The sequence below is a fragment of the Perognathus longimembris genome, chromosome 4, assembly GCF_023159225.1.
Source record: "Perognathus longimembris pacificus isolate PPM17 chromosome 4, ASM2315922v1, whole genome shotgun sequence".
NCBI classification, from domain to species: Eukaryota; Metazoa; Chordata; class Mammalia; order Rodentia; family Heteromyidae; genus Perognathus; species Perognathus longimembris.
The window spans coordinates 2,431,272-2,452,503 of NC_063164.1; the positions used below are offsets into that span (position 1 = coordinate 2,431,272).

The following is a 21,232-nucleotide window of genomic DNA, read 5'->3' on the forward strand; positions in this document are numbered from 1 at the left end:
GGAATTTCACTTGGCATTCAGAAATCCCTGCTGGAATTTTCCACCGAGATAAGCAAGGGCGAAGGTTTCTGGAAAAGGCAGACCCTGTCATTCCTGCTTATCTCCAAGGCCTCGTGAGATAAGAACCTTCCGGGGGAGCTCAGGTAACGCGCACATTCCGCTATGTCGTTAATCATAGTTCTGCAAGGGAGACCCAGGGAGGAAGAGGAGGCGCCGCTCCCCTTCAAGCCCCCCATGGGGGTTAAGGAATGCTTCACGGAGAGGCAGGTCCTCTGGGGTCACCCGGTCCCTTCTCCTCATGTGCCACAAGGGGGCATGGGAGGGTCTGGGGTGGGCAACTTCCGGGTCCGCTAGGCGAGCTGGTAACTGCTTAGGAAATCTCACCTGCGAGCTGGGCATGGCGGCACGCACCTGTACTGCAGTGCTGCGACTCCGGAGGCTGAGGCCCGAGGACCAAGAGGTGGAGGCTGGCTTGGGTCCTACAGGGAGACCCTATCTCAGTAAGTAAGCAAGTAAATAAATAAAGCGAAGGGCTGGGGGTGTGGCTCAGTGACAGAATGCTTGCCAAGCAGGTGTAAGGCCCAGTAAAGTAATAAAGAGGAAGCCGAGACGGGTCCATTAACGTGCACACAGGGCACGACCTTGGTGAATCACAAGTGAAGCCTCGTTTTTTAGACCCTAGGCCCAAAGTCCAGGAGCCCCAAGGGAGCTCTGCCCCGCCCCCCCCAGGCGTCAGACAAAGCCACGTGGTGAAGGCAGAGAGGGAGGGCTGATCCCCCGGCTGCCTTGGGAAGGCAGCGCTCCAGGGCCCCGTCGGCCATCTTCAGGGTGCAGACCTCGGCTTCGGGGTAACGAGGGGGAGCAGGGGCAAGGGGGAGAGCGGGACGCTCAGCGTCCACGCCGTCCCGGGTCCCAGGCCCGGCCTGGATGACCTGGCGCGCAGTTTTTGCCCTCTGAGGAGTTCTGGGGAATTGTCACCTCTGCTGCTTCCTTTCTGATGATGGGGCGGGCGGAGCCGTGGCCTGAGGGCGGCCAGCCCTCCACCCCCATGCCTGTCTGTGAACTGCCTCTCTCCGGGAGCCCAGCGCGATCGTGAAGCCCAGGCGATGGTGAAGGAACGGCAGCAGAGAGGAGCCCAGCTCCAAGGAGACCGGCAGAAAGCTGGGGGAGCGTTAGTTCATTCACAGGGCCCGGGGCAAGCGTCCTGTAAGGTCATCGTGACAGAGCCAACCTTAGAACGGGCTCCTCACTGACAGGTGAAGTGCTGAGAGGCCCCTAACCTCCTCCAGCTAGGAGAGCCGCCCGCCAGAGCCCAAAGGAGAGCCTGCCCACTGGGCCCTCGGGCAAGTGCCCGCCCGTGCCCCACTCCCGCAACTAGGAAGTTTCTTTGTGGTCTATTTCTGCTCTGTGAGTATGGAAGTTCACACCACCTCATCCACAGGGACGCACCTCCGTCCAGGCAACTTGAACCCGCGTCCCTGGGCAACCGTCCCTCACATCGGGCGCAGAACGAACCATTTTCTCGCTTTCCCCACCCCGCGGTGGGCACGCCTGTGACTGCACTGCGTGGGAGGCTGACACAGGAGGATTCCCAGTTCGAGGCGAGCCTGGGCGACAACAAGACCGCGTCTCAAACAACCCCCCCAAACAAAACCCATTACACGGGAAGGCACTGTAGATAACGCCGAGCCTTGCCTCAAAAACTAACCAGCAACCCCCCCCCACACACACCCCTGCCAGTTTGACAAAATAAACACCTGGAAGCTGGTTTTGGAAAGGGGTGGACGGGGGAAAAGGGACCGGGGTAGAAGGAGGAGGGGCATGCAGGGGCAAGTTCAATGCATAGTCCCCAAAATGAAGAAGTGGGAGGGAAGGGGTGGCTAGGAAGGATGGGGGAGAATGTTAAAAGGGAGACATTGATCAAGATACATTGTATTCATATATGCTCTGTGGAGTGGCAACTCCTTTGTACAGCTACTATCTTGTAAGTAGTTTACTCTCTTTAAGAAATCTCCTTAAGGGGGGCTGGGAATATGGCCTGGTGGCAAGAGTGCTTGCCTTGTATACATGAGGCCCTGGGTTCAATTCCCCAGCACCACATATATGGAAAATGGCCAGAAGTGGCATTGTGGCTCAAGTGGCAGAGTGCTAGCCTTGAGCAAAAAGGAAGCCAGGGACAGTGCTCAGGCCCTGAGTCCAAGGCCCAGGACTGGCAAAAAAAAAAAAAGAAATCTCCTTAAATATAATTTTCAATGCCACCATACCCCCTATTTCTTATTTTGTTTAAAGCAGAGAAGCAGTAGCAGAATCATTGTACATCACGCTACCTTTCTGAACCTCTCTGTCCTTTGACACGGTTCACGCAGGAAGGTGCTAGGACCAAGTCATCCTGGGGATGCGGCTGCCTCCTCGCCCGCCCCCTCCCTCCCCCCCCGCCCCCTCCCTCCCCCCCCCCCCCCCCCCCCCCCGCACGCGGGGCCTCAAACACTTTAGCACCACCCAGTGGGCATGTGCGGACTGAGACACACAGAGCTGGTCAGCCTGTGAGTTTTGAGCACCAAGAAGGCTGCTTGGCACCCACTTCTCGTCTTCCTTAGAAGCCCCTGGCCAAACCTCCTACTCCAGCCATACCCAAAGGCTAGAAATAGACCCCAGGACAGACAATTCCGTTATAGGAGCCTGGAGATCCCACCCTAGACTTGCTGCTGTTCCCTAGAGCCGGTACTGCCTCCAGAGGGCACCTAACCCGGGGTCAATCCCTGGGCCCCACCCCCCGGCTGCGGCCCTGGCTCAGGCATAGTTGTACGAGTTGTTCGACCTTCTTCTCTGCGGGTCTGTTGGGGTTTCTAGCGCCGTAGAGGTGGAGAAGGAACCATGTGATCACACCCAGGTGAGACCAGGAACAAAGCTGAAAGTCGGGCTGCAGCTGGGCGAGGCGTGGGCAGGGCAGGAATGCGGCTGTGCTCTGCACCTGCCAGGGGGTCACGTGACCGCGTGGTCTTTGCCCGGAGGCTTTCAGGAAGGGAGGAGGCTGGGCCCTTGCACCCGAGGCCTCTCTGTGGTGGATTTCCACTCCTCCGGCCTCCACCGCTCCTCTGGGGCAGAGCTTTCGGTGCCCACGGCTGCTGCCCAGCCCACCCTGTGTGGAGGAAGCCTCCCTAGTCCCGGGCTCAGAGGACGGAGGGAGAGAGACAGGCCAGGGGCCCTGCAGGCCTGCGGGCTCGGGACCGGTGAGTCACTGTTCAAACTTCCCTGCGCTTTGCCAAGTCTCTGTGTGTGTGTACACATTTGTGTCTACGTTCACAGACATCTCTCTCTCTGTGTACATGTTTGAGTTTCTGTCTGCACTGGCGTGCCAGCGTGCCTGCCCTCCGTGGGGCTCACCCTCGTGCATATCTGTTTTGTTAACCGGGGCAGGAGGGGTGGGGTGGTTTTTGGATCCCCGAGGGCTGGCTAGCTCATATTCCTGGACGGAGATCCAGTTTGCACTTTCCTTCCGGAAAATTCCAAAGGGCCTGGAGCAAGAACTTGCCTTTAGGAGGACATAGATACCCTCCAAGGCATCTACTTCAAATGGCCTCCAACGCTCAGTCGCGTGTGAGGACTTGCAAGCCTGTCAGGGTTTCCCCATAAAACTCCTACACTTTCCCCCCTTGCCTTCAATGGTCCCACTGTTCTCAAAGCAAGGGAAGGGTAGGGAAAGGCATGCTGTGGCCTCAAGCCCTTCCACAGCGGGGTGGGGGGGACAGGATACTCCCCACCACCGTCCCTGCTCCGAGAGGCCAATCGAAGGGGCTCTCCTGGTGTTTTTCTTTTGGTGGGAGTGGAAGAAGCCCAAGGAGGACTAGAAGAGGCCCCAGGGGCGAGGGCTCAGTTCTGGAGCCCCCCGGCCGTGGAGGGGTGGGGTGGGGGGGGTGGGGGGGGGGCTCCGGTAGCCCTCTCGGTTCAGTGCTGGAGGCGGCCGGGTGCCCCGCTCCATCTTCTCTTTGAGGAGAGGGCTCCCCTCCTCTCTCACCGTCGAGACAACACAGACTCGCGCAATACGTCACAGGAGGAAATGTTCACTCGTGGAGAAACATAGTTTGAACCAGATTAAAAAAAAACTCACGTGAGAGAAATGGGCCGGCAGAGGGGGTCCGCCGTGGACATCTCGGGGGCCACGCAACCGGGCGTGGAAGCTGTGCACTCCGGGAACTGCCGGGGCTCAGCAACCCTGGCTAAGGCCGAAGGGTTTCTGCCTCGGCTCCCACCAGAGCTCTGTGCAGCAGTGGGTGGGGGCAGGACGTGGCCACCCCAGTCCTGTGGCAGGGGGGTGGGGGGTCAGAGTGCTGGGGCAATGGGCATCTTGAGCATGGAGGCCTCGGGGCAGAAACCCAAACGTGGCCAGTTATGGCTTCTGGCTAAGCCATTTTCTCCTCCCTCCCTCCCTTCCTCCCTTCTTTTCTCCCTTCCTTTTGTGCCAGTACTGGGGCTTAATCTTAGGGCTTGGGTGCTGTTCCTTGGCTTTTCCTGGGCTGGGAATGTGGCTTAGTGGTAGAGTGCTCGCCTAGCATGCATGAAGCCCTGGGTTCAATTCCTCAGCACCATATAAACAAAAATCCAGAAGTGGCACTGTGGTTCAGGTGGTAGAGCGCTAGCCTTGAGCAAAAAGAAGCCAGGGACAGCGCTCAGGTCAGGACTGGCATAAAACAAAACACCTTAGCTTTTCCTCTGGAGGCTGTGGTACTATAACCACGTGAGCCACTTCCCTGTTTTGGTGACTAATTGGAGATAAGAGTCTCACAGGCTTTCTAGCCCTGGCTGGCTTTGACCTGTGATCCTCAGATCTTAGCCCCCTGAGTACCTAGGGTCACAGGCATGAGCCACCAGTACCAGCTAAGCCATTCTTCTTATTCAAGCAGGTGCTATTTATTGAGCAGCTACTACGGGCTTAATGAATGCGGTGCTTGCCCTTCTAGTGGTTATAGCCGGTGAGAGAAGGCGCTATAAACCCATTGCACAAATTGCGTAAAATCCAAATGAGATACGTATCATCTGAAGGGGCTGCCGGGTAGCAATGTTTTACTCTGGTGGCTTTTACTTGTGAGGGGCAACATGGGTTGGGTGTGCATAATGTCGACTATGAGGCCAGGCAGGAGGCTGTTGCTGACCAGAGCTTTGCCCCAGCTGGAGGGAGAGGGGAGAAGACCCAGGGTTTTCTAGGTGTGGGTGTTCCGCCTCCCTTTGAGTCCCGTGCTGACGGGCGTCGCGTGTAGGGGAGGCTCAGGCTCTGCGCGGGCTGCTGTGGGTCCTCGGAATACGAAGTTCAAGGCCAGCCAGGCCGGGCCGGGTGGCTGCCCAGCTCCCTGGGGCGGGGCAGTGCGCCCGCGCCTCCCCTGCGCCTTGATCTCCTTCTTATCTAAGCCCCGCCCCCGCCCTCCCTCTGCCGGACTGGACGCCATGCTTCGCACTTCCCGCGCAGCGTCGGCCCTCGCGGGCGTCCCCGCCGAGGCCGGCCTCCCATCACCAGCCTCCCGACGGCGGCCTCCCGGGTAGCGAGGATGCGAGGCGGACCTCGGGCGCTTCCCACGTGCGCACAGCCCTTCCCGGCCCGTGCAGCACGTGAAGTCGATGGGGTTCACCCAGGGGCCCCTCCCCCGGCTCCCCACCTGCCTCCATCCGCTCTGGGTTTCTCTGCAGGTCATGGCGCAGGTGGACGGTCCCCCGGCCAGCGCTGCCCCCGGCCAGCCTTGCGTGTCCAAGCTGGTTCTTCTAGGAAGCGGCTCTGTGGGCAAGTCCAGCCTGGCCCTCCGCTACGTGAAGCAGGATTTCAAGACCGTCCTGCCCACCGTGGGATGTAAGTGGAGGGCGGGGTGGGCACCTGAGGGGGTGTGTGTGCGCGCGTGTGTGTGCACGTGCGCGTGTGTGTGTGTGTGTGTGTATGGATGGACAAGGTCGGCCTCAGACTCCCAGCTATCCTGGGGCATAGGCTCTGTGCCTAGCGGGTACAGGAAGAGGGTAGAGAGGGTCATTAAGGCCAGGAAGATTCCAGAAGGACCCTTTGTAAGTGTTCTTTGCCCTAGTCCAGCTGGAGTTTGTAAAGACGGGAGATGGGGTGTGGGGGTGGGGGGTGAGGGGTTCGGTTCAGGCTTCAGGCCTCAAGGGAAATGGCACCTTGGCAGGCAGGTGGAAAGTACGTCTCGAGCTGATTGCTACCGTCCACAAGAATCGCTGATTGCATTGTGCTACATTGTTACATATTATAACAAGTTGCTTTTTTGTGTGTGCGGGTGCTGACATTCGGGGTCCTGTGCTGTTGCTTGGCTTTCTGGCTCGAGGCTGTGACTCTGCCACTTAAGCCACAGCTCCATGGAAGCCAAAGCTTCCATCTTTTTTGATGGTTCATTGGAGGTGAAAGCCTCCCAGACTTTCCTGCCTGGGCTGGCTTTGAACTACGATCCACGGCTCTCAGCCTCCCGAGTAGCTAGGATGGCAGGTGTGTGTCCCTGAGCCTTCCCTTCAGGCGCCATCGGGGTCAGGTTCCTGGGAGGGCGGGGGAGGGCGGGGGAGGGCGGGCCATCTCCTTGGTGACCCAGGGCGGGCTCCACGTGGGGCGGGGCGCCAGTGAGGGGCCAGGGCCAGGGCCTGGCTGTGTGTGGCGGCCCAGCGTGGGTGTCAGGCAGTAGCAGGCAGGGGTCCGGGACCGAGTCTGCGGCTGGCCACCTAGTGGGAGCCAGAGCCGGACAAACCTGAGTCCTCCCAGCTCCGGAGCTCTCTAGGGAGGCCAGCGGAGTGCTCCCCAGGCGAGTGGATGGCCCGCGCAGCGTGGGGAGACCCAGCCTCCCTGCCGCCCCCCGCCTCCACCTCTGCCAGATGCCACGGCCCGGCCAGGGGCGGCCCGGCAAGGAGCGTCCCTGACTGAGGGCTCGGAGGTTAGAGCAAGCTCTGCCCCAGCTGATGTCGGTTCCTCCATTACTCAGCACCCGCTGGGGTTTTCTGGCTCCCGGCGGAAGGGCCTCCGGCGCTCAGGCGCTTGGCTCTGGGCTGCCAAGCATTGAGGTGGGGTGGGGACAGGAGACGCCCCGCCCGGGGAGGAAGGAGCCCGGAAGGGTCTCACGGCGTGGAGGTGCACCAACGCAGTCACCAGGTCACACGCGCTTGGACTCCTGGCCGCTTGAGAGGTGAGGAGCTGGAGGATTGGGGTTTGAGGCTACTCCGTTAGAAAAAAGCCCTTCAGACCCCCCCCCCCCCATCTTAAGCAGTCTGGAGGTGGTGGGATGTGCTCGTCACCTCAGCGAAACAGGAAGCACACATCGGCAGATGGAGACCTGGGTAAGCGAGGGCGAGACTGGGACTCGGGGCACTTGCAAGACGAGGTGGCCAAGGGGTGCGGGGGCCCCCGGAAGCCAGACGGAGCGGGAAACGGGGTGAGCCTCTCCTCCCGAGCCGCTGCACCTGGATTCCTCTCTGGAGAGCTGAAGGGATGATTTCCTCTTCATAGAAACCACCCAGTCTGCGGTCACTTGGTACAGCAGCTCCGAGCTGCTTATACCAGTCCTTGGAGAAGCAATTGTGCTTTGGAACGTGTCCTCTGTCTACCAGAAGCTCCTCGACGGGCTCTGGGTCTGGGGGGGCAAGGGGCCCTAGCCGGAAGCCAGGGTCTCACAGCCCTTCATGCCCTGGCACCTTGGCTCCGCCCCTTCTCCGTCCACGCCCCCACTTCCCCCCCAATACCGCGATGTCACTACAGGAGCATGTGTTATTTACTTCCACTTGGTGGTTTCTAATTAAATATTTTATTTATTTTTGCCAGTGCTGGGGCTTGGACTCAGAGCCAGGGTGCTGATCCCTTAGCTCGTTTGCTCAAGGCTAACCCTCCACCACTTGAGCCACTGCTCCGCTTCCAGCTTTTGGGTGGTTTACTGGGGATAAGAATCTCATGGAATCTCATGCCTGCCTGGCCCGGCTTTGAACTGCAGTCCTCAGATGTGAGCCTCCCGAGTAGCTAGGATGACAGGCGTGAGTGGGTGCCCAGATGATGACCTGTGTGAAACCACATCCCATTGGAAAGCAAAGCTGGGGGGAAGGGGGGGGAGAGTCCTCCGTGGGAAGGCACAGCACAGATGGGGTTCGGCCAGTGGTCCCCGGAGGGAAGGTACCCGCGGAGGTAGCAGCTCCAGGGGTTCGGGCAGGTGTCCCCCTGGAAAGGCACGCCGAGCCTCCGCCCACAGCCATGCGGAGCCCTGGTGCTTGGAGGCGTCGGGAAGACAGGAGATTTCCAAGAGCGGGAGGGGGGGGGGCGCAGCAAGGGGTGGGCAGGGAGGGTGGGAGGCCGCGGGCGGGAGCGCTGTGGGGGGGGGGGCGAGCCTTTGGTGTGGTCTTGGCAGGCCCGGCAGCAGAGGAGCAGGGGCCGGGGGCCGGCAAGGCAGGCGAGGGGCTCGCACAGTGCAGCTGCCCGTCGGAAGCTGCGGACACCCCCAGATCTCCCCTCCCCTTCATGCCGCTCATCGTCCACGGCCCCGTCCACTAGGGACCGGGAGACCGTGGCCGCCCACCTTCCACGATGCCCCGTCTCCTGGAGGAGGCCCGGGCAGCTCACGGCCGGCTTGCTGAGCTGTGGCTGACCCCCCCCCCGTGCCCCCCCTCGTTCCAGGTGCGTTCTTCACAAAGGTGGTGGACGTGGGCGCCTCCTCCCTGAAGCTTGAGATCTGGGACACAGCTGGGCAGGAGAAGTACCACAGCGTCTGCCATCTTTACTTCAGGGGTGCCAACGCCGCGCTGCTGGTCTATGACATCACCCAGAAGGTAGGGTCCGCCCGGGGGGGGGCACCCCAGGCCGGGCCCATGGGGGAAGGGCTTCAGGGGGGCTCAGGGGCCAGGAGCCCCTCACCGAGTCTGTGGGGTAGCACCCAAGCCCCCATGCACCCCCTATGCCCGGCACCGTGGCCCCCCTCGGTTGCTGGGACCCGGCGGCCACCGAGGGGCGGGGCGCCCCCTGCCGGCCACGGCGCCTGAGCCCTCCCGGCCGCCGGCCTTGCTTTCCAGGGCTCCTTCCACAGGGCGCAGCAGTGGCTGGCGGAGCTGGAGAAGGAGTTCGCCCCCGGGGAGGTCGTGGTGATGCTGGTGGGCAACAAGACGGACCTGGGAGAGGAGCGGGAGGTGACGGTGCAGGTGCGGTGCCCGAGCCCGGCGGCCCCGGCGGGGGGTGGGGGGTGGGGAGGGGGGGCTCGGAGCCCCGGTGTTCGGGCACGCGCCCCCGCGGGGTGGGGGGGGCCTGCGCCCTCACCCCGCCACGCATTGGCACACGGAGGCGGACCCTGCTGGGGGCAGGCCCACGGCCGCGCTCGTATTCACACTAGCTCACACTCACTCTGCGCTCACACCCAGCCCGTGCTCGTTCTGCGCTTGCACGCACGCCGCCCGCCTTAGTCTCCCCTTGGGCCACAGGATTGCGGTCTTTCCCGGAGGGGAGAGCCAGGGCCCCCCGGGCTACGAGGAAAACCACCTTCCTCACCTTTCTCCAGGGAACCACCCCAAGTCCACAGGTGGAGCTGGGACTCGCATGGTCGAGCACCGGCCTTGAGTGGAAAACGCTCAGGGACGGAGGCCGGGCCCTGAGTTCGAGCCCCAGGACTGGCCCGCGGGCCGCTGGGCAGCCTCCCCAGGCCGGGGCCGTCCACCATCGGCAGGGCTCTCGGGGCCGGTGGGCCCGCGCTCTGCCCGTCCCCTTCCTGCTCCCGCTGCGCCCGGTCCCTGGAGGGGGGCGGGGGGGGGGCGGCTGCGGCCCTGGGCGCCTGGGATGGGAACACGCCCTGAGCTGCGCCCTAGCTGGAGGCTCTGAGGCGGGGCTGGAGCCCCTGGGGCGGGCGGGCAGGGGGGCAGGCAGGACCCCCTTAGACGCCATGATCGTCTGTGATGGCCGATCTGTGGGAAAGGCAGCACGGAGCTTCCTCACCTGTGGCTTTTCCACCCCGAGTCCAGCGTCACCACGGGAGCACGCGCGCGTCTGCACACGGTGTTCCCCAGAGCCCGCGGTCTTCCCGACAGCGAGCACCCTTTCCTGCCAGCTCCTGTCCTTCCGTCAGCCCTTCCCCACTTCCCGCCTCGGGGGAGGGGCTCTGCCCCTGTCATTACCCAACATCCGGGCACTGGGGTGCTCACATAGCAGGGGGGAGGTGGCCACCCAGGGCCCCACTCCAAAGACCCCTCCGGAGGCGATCCGGCAGGGCGCCGGTGGTGAGCCAGTTACCTAGGTAACGCAGGTGCTGGGCGCAGACCGAAGCAGGTGGGGGGGCCTCTGCGTGGAGCCCCCCTGGGGTGGGCCTTGCGGGGACGGCCTGGCAGGATGGGGCGTGAGAAGCGTAGCAAGGGCAGGGGAGGAGAGACTCACTGCCTGCCAAGGGCCCAGCAGAGGGGAAAGCGGAGCCCGCCGCGTGGCGCGGGGGCCGTGCCCAGCTGTGCCCGGCCTGCCAGCTGCCCTCGGGAAGCACGCCGGGGCGCCTGATTGGACCCCCTGGTGGCCGCGGAGCCCCCCTTCTCTGGGAGCCTGGGAGAGGCGGGGGGCGCTCTGGGTGGGTGATTCCTCCGGGCCTCCCGGAGCCCGAGTTCCAGGCGGGCAGGAGCAGGGAGGAGTCGGCCGTGCCGGGGCCGCGGCCGTGTCCAGGTCTTGGCGAGAGGCCGTCGGGGACCCCGGGTTCCGGCAGTGGACACTGATTCCCCCCTCAGGAAGGGAAGGAGTTTGCCGAGAGCAAAGGCCTGCTCTTCATGGAGACCTCGGCCAAGCTGGGCTGGCAGGTGTGCGAGGCCTTCGCCGCGGTGGGTGAGTGGCCGTCGGGTGCGGGGGAGCAGGGCCGGGGCTGCAGGCGGCCGGGCGGCCTCCCCGGTCCCCTCTCGGGTCCGTGGCCGGGAGGAGGAGCGGCGCAGAGCCCCGCTCTACGGCTCTCGGTGCTCCTGGGAGCGGGGGCCTCTGGCTGTGCCCGACTCGGGGTCGCCCTCCCCAACGGCGCCTTCGTCTCCCCTAGCCCACGAGCTGCTGCAGAGACACAAAGCGGGGGCCGGCCCCACCCTGCCAGGGGGTGACGCGGTGGATTTGAACTCGGGACCTGCCAGGCAGGTCAAGTGCTGTGCCCACTAGAAGCGGCCACCGCAGGAGAGCGGGAGGACATTCAGGATGAGCTATGATGAGCTGTCTGTCCGTCCGTCCGTCGGGATTCACTTGACGTCGATCGTGTCCAAACCACAGAGGTGTTTGGAAGAGGGCCTGCTCTGCCAGGCCTCAAGGCCTGGGGAACCCCAGGGAGGGGACAGCCACAGGGGTCCCAGGGGACTGTCGGCTGCGCACCACCGGAGCCAGGCACGCCCCACCGGGTGCCCTGGCCAGCCGCCTCGCCACCAGCGCTAGAGCGAAGCGAGGCAGGGGGGGAGCAAGGGCGGGAGGACTGCCGAGGGCTCTGGTGGGTAGATGGAGGCGGGGGGTGGGAGGGCGGGGTGCCCGCCAGGGGCTGGGGGATCTGGTCCTGCAGGTGGCAGTGTCTGGAAGAAATGGCGGGCGTGTCCAGTGGGGCTGGATCCCAGTGAAGGTGCTCAAGGAGGGGGGCTCTGGGGGTTGGGGTGCAGCCCCCCTCCCACTGGGGTGCAGCCCCGTTTCTCTCCAGTGATGTGAAGACCTGGACATTTGCCCTGTGATGGAAGTTGAGCCATTTGTGCATCTTCTGACCATTAAACTGTTCTTGACCACGTGGCCTTCATGGACTTTGAGGTGTGTGTGCGCGCGCAGTGTGTGTGCAGTGTGGCCTGGTGGTCTCACATTCCAGGGGGCTGGTGTTAATGACATGCAGAGGGGCTCCGTGGGGCAGGTGGCTGGGGTGGGGCAGGTGGGCTGTGGGGCAGGTAGCTGGGTGGGGCAGGTGGCCGGGGTGGGCTGTGGGGCAGGTGGTGAACAGATCCGGCCAGACCCCGTCTCAAAAAATAAAGAGCGAGCGAGAAAGAAGCTCCTGGTCCCAGCTGAGGCCTGGCTGTGTGGACAGCAGGTCACAGGGGAGAGGCCCACGCCCCGCCTGGCTCTCGCTTCCCGGGCAGCGGGAGCTGGGTCCCGTCCGCTCCGCCTGGAGGGCTCCCCGCAGCCCCCGGCCTTGGCTTCAGGCCTAGGGGAGCCCTGGGGGCAGGGGGAGGACACAGCCGGCCGCGGGCTGGGCCCCTGCCGGGGTGTCAGGGCGATCGTGTCCCGCCAGAGCCCTCCCCCACCGGGCCAGGCCGCTCCCTCCCCCATCCGGCACCCAAGCAGCCTCAGTGGACCACTGAGGCAGGAGAGTTGTCCCACGGCCGTCTCCTCGCAGGTCGCCTGGGTGTGGTGTGCGCTCCCGGCGTTCTAGACTCTGTCCTCTCCTCCCCTGCCGCCCAAATGGAGGCTCTGAGGCGGGGCCGGGGCCCCTGGGGCTGGCGGGCAGGGGGGCAGGCAGGACCCCCTTAGACGCCGTGATCGCCAGTGGCCACTAGATGGCGCTCTGGCATAGCCTAAGCTTAAACCTTCTCTGGCTCCTCCTGGGTCCTGGGAACTCATTCATGCCCTCAGCTGAGCACAAAGCCCACTGAGGGACAGGAAGCGGGGACTAGGTGGGAGGGGTGTGTGTGTGCACGTGTGTGTGTGTGCACGCGCCGATGCCCGCTTGTGCACCCCTACTGGGCTTTGCCCTCAGGGCCTTGGCGTCCGCCCCCCCCCCCCCCGCCCCGGGCTGACGTGCTCTCCGCCTTGAGCCGCACGCAGCTCCGCTCCTGGGCCGGCTTCCAGCGAGGGTCAGCGTGGTGAGGGCCGGCCCCCCGCCTAGGAGGGAGGAAGCTTGTAGGATGCGCCTCCGTGCCGTCTCCTGGGGATGGCGGTCTGCCAGCCATTCTCCTCTGCACCCCCAAATGCGGGGCGCGGGGGTGGGGCAGCGGGCAAAGGCGCCGCTTCGGTGTGGCCGGCAGGTGGTCCTGGCACGGGGTCTTCTGGCTGAGCAGGCCCGGAGAGGCCCGGCCACGTGCCCGGGGCCCAAGGGAGCTGTCCCGGGCCGCCTCGGGCCGGGCTGACACCTGGGCCCACGCCTGAGCTGTTGACCTTCGGGGGCTCCTGCCGCCCCCACCCCCGGCCCCAGCCCCCTCCACCCGCTTCTTGGCCCTTGATCTCGTCGGGCCCCATTGGATGAGGGCCTGGGGGAGCTGGTGCACACCATTGGCTGCCTTCGCCCCTCTGGGCGGGGGGGGGGGGGGGCGGGGAGCCTGCACTGGCCAGGGCTGGGCACTCACCCGGGGAGAGCCTGCATCCCCAGGGGCCCCAGCAATCCCCTCCCGGTGGTGACACAGACATGAGGGGGGCGACCTCCTGGGTGGGTGCCCGTCACCCCACACACGTCCACGTCCACAGAGCAGAGCACGCCGAGTGTGAGCACCCGCGGAAAGCAGGGGCTCTGACAGCCGGGCCCGCGGGTGGAGCTGCAGCTGACCAGGTGCAGTGATGGCTTCCTGCTCAGGGCTGGGGGCCTGGGGGCAGGTCACAGAGCCTCTGCTTGCCAAAGAGGCTGCCGGGCTCCGGGTTTCGGGGAGAAGCCACCTTTCCCGTTAGTCACCAGGCGGCACAGACAGCATGAGCAGGCCAGTGCTTTTATTAGAAGAAGAATGAGGGGAGAGAGGAGGACGGGGTGGGGGGGGGGCGCGGAGTGCCGGTCCTCACGAGCCGGGCGGTCACCCCTCCTGGGGGGACTTAGGGCCCCCCCCCAGGGGGAGGCAGATCAGCCGGCACCGCAGGGCCAGCTTGGGGACCTCCCGCGGCGCCGCCCTCCTCCGGCCAAAGCGGCCCACGGGCCTGAACCTGCGGCCGGCGTACCAGGCGGGGTTGACGTCCGGGGCTGGAAGAGAAAGGCCGGGGGGGCCGCGTGTGGGTCGCCTCTCCCGGCGGCCACCCGGGCCGGAGCTGGCGGGGCCGGGCCCGCGGCGCCGCGGACACCGAGAGCCCCTCGGGCCCCGCTGCCGCGGAGGGGGCCCCCAGGGGGCCTGGCCAGGCCATGGGGGGGGCGTCCCCACACGCCCCGAGGGCCCGGGCCGGGCTGGGCGGGGGCTGCGGTGGAGGGACAGCGCCCTGCTGGCAGAGGTCAGCTCTGAGGGCGGGGCGGGGCGGGGCGGGGCCTGGGGGGGTGGGGTGGGGGGGTAGGGGGGAGGGGGGTGGTCATCTGGAGGGGAGGGCACTCACTTCGGATCTCCATGGAGTGCGGGCGGGCCTGGCTGGCGGCCCCCAGCAGGGCGAGGCCCAGCAGCAGCAGCAGCAGGCACAGGAGCCAGGCCCGGGGCGCGGCCATGCTGCGCGTCCGGGACCCGAGGAGCGAGCAGGCACCGCGGGGACACGGCCTGGGGACGGCAGCGGCGGCACGCGGCTGGGGAGGGCGGGCCGAGGCCCGGCCGCACCCCCCCGGGGACCCCTCCCCCCTCCCCTCAGCCAGGCGTGCTGAGTCTGCCCCCCCCCCCACACCCCCCAGGCCCTCCTGAGCCCGAGAGAGGGAACTGTCGGTCCGTCTTGTTTCCGTGTGCCGTCGTGGAGAGTAATAAGGACACCCGGCCCCTCGGGCGCTGCCGGTTGACTGGCCGGGAGGCTGAGATGTGGAGGATCATGGTTCAAGGCTAGCCTGGGCGGAGAAGCTGGCTGGTCTCCCTCTCCAAAACAGCCAGCGAGAGGGAGTGGAGGCGTGGCTCAAGGGGCAGAGAGCCAGCCGAGCCAGCGAGCTGACGGAGCGCAAGGCGCCCGAATCCCAGCTCGAACCCCAGTCCTGGGTCCCTCCTTTAACAGATGGAGCGGCCCAGGCGGCGGTCAGGGCGTTCTAGAACGAGCGCCAGGCCGGCTCCCCGGGGGGGGGCAGCGGCGGCCGGGGGCTGCCCGGTGGGGTGTCCTGGCCCTGATCGGAGCTGAGCTGGGTGAGGTCACAGCTCACCGGGGACAGCATTTGAGCATCGGGGGGCCCCAGGGGGGCGGGGGGGGCCAGACCACAGACCGGGGGGCCGCATGGTAACGCCGGTGCGTCGCGGAGCCAGGCCCGAGAGAGCCGCCGCCCTCAGCACAGGCCGGGCCGAGTCCTGCCCCCCCAACCCCCCGACGTCACTCACCCGCCTCAGCCTCGTGCGCACCGGGGCTCCGGGGCCCCTCGGGAGCCTGCTCACCCTTTATAACCCCAGAGGGGAGCGGGGGACGCCCCCAGACGCCGCCCACTGCCCGAGCCCCGTCCCCCCCTCGCTGGGCGGCACCTGAAGAGGCCGCGGTCTTTTTTTTTTTTTTTTTTCCTTTTCCTTTTCCCCCCTTAAATTAAAAAAAAAAAAAAAAAAACAACAAAAAACGAGCAACCCGGAAAGCTCTCGCGGGAGATGCGATTTGTTCCTTCCTGGGGTTCATAATCTCATTTGGGCCAAGTGGTTTTAAAACGCATTACCCGCGCTGCGTGCGCCCTTGGGGGGCGCCAGGGCCGGGCGCCCGTCCGCGCTTCCTCCCGGCCCCGAGCCGCCTCCGTTCCCGAGGAAGAGGGTCCCGCACCGGGGTGAGGGGGGGACACGGGGGGGGGGGGCTCTCCACCCTGCGCTGCCTGCTCCACCTCCTCCGCGTGGGAGGGGGGTGGGTGGGGGAGGCTGTGCCCCCCCCCCCGCGGCCACCCACGCCCGCCACCCACAGCCGCTGCTGTCCACCGCCTCTCCATGGCCCCGGCCTTCTGTGTTTCTCAGCCCACAGGGCCTTCCTGGGCTGCACTCGCTGTTTCCATGCTGATTCTGCAAGGCTCTCCAGGTGTTTCCAGAGGCTTCGCGATCAACGCGGGGCCCCTTCCTCAGGATCAGCTGGGCACCAGCGGCTCGCGCCCGTCCTCCTAGCTGCTCAGGGGGCGGGGGGCCGAGCGCCGCAGTTCAAAGCCAACCGGGCGGGAAACCTGATGAGACTCTGATCTCCAACGAACTACCAAAACGCCAGAACCAGAGCTGTGGCTCAACTGGTGGAGCACCAGCCTGGAGTGGAAAAGCTAAGGGGCGGCACCGAGGTCTTGAGTTCAAGCCCCAGTATCCACACACACACACACACACACACACACACACACACACACACACGCACGCGCGCGCTTCAGCCTGCAGAGAACCGGTCTACTCCTTGCCCACGTCTGGCCGGCCCTTTCCCACCCCCTCGATCTGGGGTGGGGCAGAGAGCAAGGCGGGGCTCCACCCAGGCCTCCCTGAGCTTTTCCTCCCCAGGCCGCAGCTCCACTTCCGGCCTTTCGGGGGGGGCCCTTGGGGATCAGCGTCTCCTGGGCTTTCCTGCCTGGGCGGGCGCTGGGCCGTGACGCTCAGCTCTCAGCCCGAGGAGCCGCCATGACAGGCCTGAGCCACGGGGCACCCTGCCCATCCCCCAGTGCTTGCTTCTGCTTTGGATTGATTCCATTTGACTTTGGGGGGAGTACCAAGGACCCCCCCACCCTGGTACAGGTGCCTGTGCAAAGCTCGCCTGGGAGAAGGCGCCAAGAGGGTGATTGATGGGTGGAAGGCAGCGTCCGAGGGAGGGAGAAGCCAGAGGGGACCCGGGGACCTGGGCCGCAGAGGGCCCGGCCTGTGTCCCGAGGGAACATTCTGGGAGTCTGGGACGGGGAGCTGTGGCTGGCGGGGGCCGGGGGGGGAGCAGACACAGGGATGGGGGGGCATGGGGCTTCTGCTGAAGGCGGAGCGGCTGTCGGGAGGGAGGGGGATCCCAGAGGAGGGGAGGGCGCGGCAGGGCCGCCTCCCCCGGCCTCCCGGGGCTGCGGTGGGAGTCCCCGGGTCACCCCGTCCCCCCTCGGCACAGGGGCGCGGACCCCGCGTCGGGAGTGCGCAGCAGCAGGGCGTCCAGGTCTCTGGGCTCTCGCAGGCAGCCATGGGCCCTCGCCGCGACGTCACAGGCGCACCGGGACATCGGCACGTGTCACCGGCCAGGGAGTCGCGCTGGGCGAGGACAGCCCTCAGCCCGGCGAGTGGCGCTTTTCCCAGGAGGGAGGAGACCCGCAGAGACACCCAGTAACGGGGACTGGGCGTTGTGGCTGCGAGCCAAAGGCTTCCAGGATACCCGCAGCCTGCGGAAGCGGGGAGAGGCCAGGGACGGACGCCCGCAGGAACTGTGTCTGGATCCCCACAGCTTGATTTGGGGGGGTCTCACCTCCCAGGGTTTGTGTTACAATTCGCCTGACAGAGGTGTTCGGCTGTGAATGATGGCTAGGCCGCTGGCGTGAACGAAATACAGAGCAGGGGCTCGTTGGCCCGCAGCCCCTGCTGCTCCCAGAAAATGACAGTCCTTGTCTGACCACCCAAGCACCAGAACTCTCCTGCCCAGCCTGCGGGAGGGGCTGGGGCTGTGGCCCAGTCTCCAGGTGCACCAATCCAGTTCCCAGCTGGGCACTGGTGCCTGTCATCCTAGCTACTCAGGTGGCTGAGATCTGAGGACTGCGGTTCAAAGCCAACCCGGGCAGGCAAGTCCATGAGACTCCATGTCCAATTAATCACCAGAAAAACCACAGCGGCGCTGTGGCTCAAGTGGTAGAGCGCTAGCCTTGAGCTGAAGAGCTCAGGGACATCACTCAGGCTGAGAGTTCAAACCCCATGACTGACAAAAACAAAAAAATCCTCCCTTTCAGGAACAACCAGCCCCGGGACCCCCCCAGTGGAAGTAGAGGCCTGGGACCCCGATAAAAGCCACTCCCTGAGCCTGCGTGCTGACCCCTCTTGGAGAGCGCTTCACTTGGCTTTGTAGGAAGGGACCTGCCCTTGCTGAGTCTCTGCTGTGTCCGCCCTGGATTCTCTCTCTGAGGAGATGGGGTCCCCTGGCCCCCAGGGGGCCCAGCCCACGGCGCCCCGGGCGGCAGAGCGTGAGCCACACGCGGCTCCTGCTGCTTCTTCCCAGAAGAAACCGGAGAGCTGGTGGCTTGAGCCTGCGCGTTTATTCAACCCAGCCAGGACCCCGGTGAGGGTGGGGTGCAACCTGGCGGGGATCAGGCAGTGGCAAGGGGGGGGCTGCCGTCCGGCTGGGGCCAGCAAGGCGGGCTGTGCTGGGGATACTCTTCAGCAGCACCGCAGCTCCTGGGGTGATGGAGCTTTGGGGGTGGCGGAGCTTTGGGGGTGGTGGAGCTTTGGGGGTGGTGGAGCTTTGGGGGTGGTGGAGCTTTGGGGGTGGAGGCTTGGGGGCTGCTGGGCCCTTGGGGGGGCACAGTGCACTTTTGGGAGGTGGCGCGGTACTCGTGGCTGCCTGTGGACTCGGAGCCGGTGGGGCGAGGCCTGCCGGCCCCGTGCCTCGTTTCCCCGCCCCGCCCGCGGGCACAGGTTCTCGCCCGCCCGCCCTCTCCCACACCGGGCTGCGCTCCCGGCTGACGCCGTCTCTGAACGGGGGTCCCGGTGGCGAGGGCGGCCGTGTCCAGCCGGTGGGCACAGCGCTGTCCCGGAGAGAAGCCCTCTCCGCTCGCCGGCGTCCGGGCTGGGGGGCCGGGCGCCGTGGTCACCGGCGGGCGCGGTCCTCCGCCCGGGCAGGCGGCCCCTCCGGGTCCTCACGGCGCGCGTCGGGGTCCCCGTGGCCCCGTGGAGGGGGTGGTGCGCGCTGTGTGGCCACGGCCGCTCGGCCCGGCTCCTGTGCATCGTGCCCTCCGGGCTGCTGCGCCATCACAGGCTTCTGCAGAACACACACACACACACACGTGAGTGTGCAATGGACAACCACACACAGACAACGCGATCACAGGTTCATGACGGCTATGCATGTGCACACGGGAGCCTGCACACAGCAGTTCATACAGATGCACACACACAAGCACGGATGCATGGTGAACACTGTACACACAGACTTGCACACACACACGCACATTAGCACTTGTAAATTACACATGGGTGTGTGCATGCAGACATGAACATATGCCATGCGTGTATACACACATACACACAGCTGTATGCATGCATGGACGCGTGTGACACACACATACACATGTGGCCTTGCACACCGACACACAGCAGCACACAGATCTGTGCACACAGATATAGTGAGGTGTGCAGGTGGATACACACAGGCTGCATATACACATGGGCACGCAGATACACACCAGCGCTCACATGCACACACACAAAGCATGTGTGGTGTGCAGATGGATACACACTGGCCAACATGTACACGTGTGTGTGTACACAAACATACCGCCTGTACACACAGGAACCCCTGCATGCCCTCCCCCCCCCACATGGGCGCCAGAGGCTGGAGCTTGCTTCTCTCCGGGCAGGGATTTGCCCCTGGGGCCCCTGACTCACGCTGTCTGCCTCCGTCTCCCCCGTCATGAAGTTGTGTCAGACATTGGGCTGCACCCCGTGCCATCGTTCACACCCAAAGCTCTAGCTGTAGGGAGGCTTGGTTCTAGCTGGAAAGCGTTGCAAATCTTCCTGTCCTCCTCAACGGGCACGCAGCCCTTGTGTTTGTCCTTGTAGGAGATGGCACGCTAGGGCCATGGGGGCTGTAACTCCCCTTCCCCGTTACCCTCGGGGGCTGTAACTCCCCTTCCCCGTTACCCTCGGGGGCTCTAACTCCCCTTCCCCATCACCCTCGGGGACTTTCTGCACAAACAAAGCCCTCAGTATCAGGATGGCCTTACTCTGATGTTCCTGCATCAGAAGGGGAGCCATGAGTTCAAGCCCTAGTTCTGATACCGAGAAGAGGGAAGGAAGGAAAGAAGGGAGGGAGGGAAGAAGGGAGGAAGGCAGAAAAGAAGGCAGTAAAGAAAGGAAGGAAGAGAGGAAGGAAAAAAGGAAGGAAGGAAGGAAGGAAGGAAGGAAGGCAGGCAGGCAGGCAGGCAGGCAGGAAGGAAGAAAGGAAGGAAGGAAGGAAGGAAGGAAGGAAGGAAGGGAGGAAGGAAGGAAGGCAGGCTTTGGAAAAAAACCTCAAGCCAGCTTTTCAGGAAAAGCATAAACTGGAAGTCAGCCTTGCAGTTGACTCCAACCTGTCCAAGGTCAATCTCGAGAAATCTCAAGTTCAAGTCCAGCCGGCCAGCCTGGCCTCAAGCTGGGGGTGACCGGTGTCGAGAGCTGGACAGTGGGCAGGGCTGGCGGGACGTGGGCAAGGACACGCCTGGGGCCTGGGGCCCGGGGCTTGGACGTGGCTTGATTCACGGTGGCAGGTGGGTTTCTAGAAGGTGGGGCCTCGTGGGAACACCGCGGGCCACCCGGGCGTCCCTTTGGGGGTGGCCAGGATGATTCTCCTAGTGTCCTGCTTGGCTCTCAGGAGGGGGGTGTGGAAGACATTACCGCAAAGACGTGTCTGGCCATCTTCCTCCCGTGGGGGTTCCTTTGGGTGAGGGAGCCGTGGTACAATGACTTCCGACCAAAAGAACCTTCGCCTTGGCCTCGGGGGAGAGAGGAAAGGGGCGTTTCGTTAACCACAAACCTCATCCCTAAACGGGGCCGGGCACCTAAGACCCCTCCAGCACTGTGACACCGGACAATGGGAGACATCCTCCCATTGCGGGGGGGGGGGGGGGTGTGCCCAGCTCACTACTGCCCTGTGGCTCTCAGGCTCCGCCCCCTCATCGGGCCCTGCCGCCATCCTTGCCCACACCCAGACGGTGTGGGGGGAACTGTGCCCGGCTGGCGGAGGCCCAAACCCAACGCCCGTGACCACGTGGGAGGCCTGCGGTGCCACAGGGGCCCTTGGGGAGCCGGGAGCCTCCGCGCGTCCCTCAGATCCCCGGGAAAGGAGCAGGGCCCCCCCCCCCCGGCCCCGCCCCGCCCCTGCGCCAGCCCCCCCGGGGCCCCTCGGTGGGTGGCACTCACCTGGCATCGTGGGGCCATGCTTCCTCGGAAGGAGCCCGGGCCCGGCTGCCACCTGAGGAAGACGGGCGTCTGCAGCGTCGCCAAACTCACAACGCCAGGGACCCCAGGGCTACGGCGCCCACGACCCAGGCCAACGCCCGCGGGCCGCTGGCACCTCCTGAACTCAGCACCCTAAGCCGCAGCTTAGGCATCCAGTGCTCAAAGGCGGGGGTGCTCCGCCCCGGGAGACGCCGGCCCTGGGCGGTCTGGCACACTGAGCACGCCTTCCAGCCCCGCGGGGTTCTGGGTTCGCGTCTCTGCCCTTCTCCCTTCCAGCCACCCTCTATGGACTCCGGCCTCTGTGAGTCTGCCTCTCGCCTGTAACCTGGGTGCCCGGGAGAGGACTTCTTCTGCCTCACCCACGGCTTGCTGGTCCCCCCCCCCCCGCCCCCCCTCC

At 65.1% G+C, this 21,232-nt stretch overlaps 3 protein-coding genes across 3 annotated transcripts in view; 1 reads left to right on the forward strand and 2 right to left on the reverse strand.

The window, feature by feature from the left end:
- Rab17 (RAB17, member RAS oncogene family) overlaps positions 1–21,232 on the forward strand; it is a 26,495-nt gene continuing 5,263 nt past the window's right edge. Inside the window, exons 1-6 of the mRNA XM_048344466.1 lie at positions 1–143; positions 5,680–5,836; positions 8,633–8,784; positions 9,025–9,150; positions 10,705–10,798; positions 11,001–11,142. Coding sequence (XP_048200423.1) covers positions 5,683–5,836; positions 8,633–8,784; positions 9,025–9,150; positions 10,705–10,798; positions 11,001–11,113 — 639 coding nt within the window. The 5' untranslated portion in view covers positions 1–143; positions 5,680–5,682 and the 3' untranslated portion in view covers positions 11,114–11,142. The remainder of the gene's footprint in view (positions 144–5,679; positions 5,837–8,632; positions 8,785–9,024; positions 9,151–10,704; positions 10,799–11,000; positions 11,143–21,232) is intronic.
- Prlh (prolactin releasing hormone) lies at positions 13,696–14,306 on the reverse strand. Its single transcript, XM_048344467.1, has 2 exons — positions 14,201–14,306; positions 13,696–13,859 (listed from the first exon to the last, which is right to left on the reverse strand). The coding sequence occupies exons 1-2, from the start codon at positions 14,304–14,306 to the stop codon at positions 13,696–13,698; spliced, it is 270 nt and encodes an 89-aa protein (XP_048200424.1).
- Mlph (melanophilin) overlaps positions 17,936–21,232 on the reverse strand; it is a 24,286-nt gene continuing 20,989 nt past the window's right edge. The window contains 4 exon segments of the mRNA XM_048344330.1: positions 17,936–18,371; positions 18,492–18,658; positions 20,272–20,369; positions 20,797–20,848. Of these exon segments, the coding sequence (XP_048200287.1) occupies positions 17,936–18,371; positions 18,492–18,658; positions 20,272–20,369; positions 20,797–20,848 (753 nt within the window).

Excerpts from the sequence above, each read along its gene's own strand:
- Prlh (XM_048344467.1), bottom strand. The coding sequence starts at position 14,306 with ATGGCCGCGCCCCGGGCCTGGCTCCTGTGCCTGCTGCTGCTGCTGCTG. Across the intron at positions 13,860-14,200 it reads GCACTCCATGGAGATCCGAA|CCCCGGACGTCAACCCCGCC; the intron begins GTGAGTGCCCTC and ends TTTCTCTTCCAG.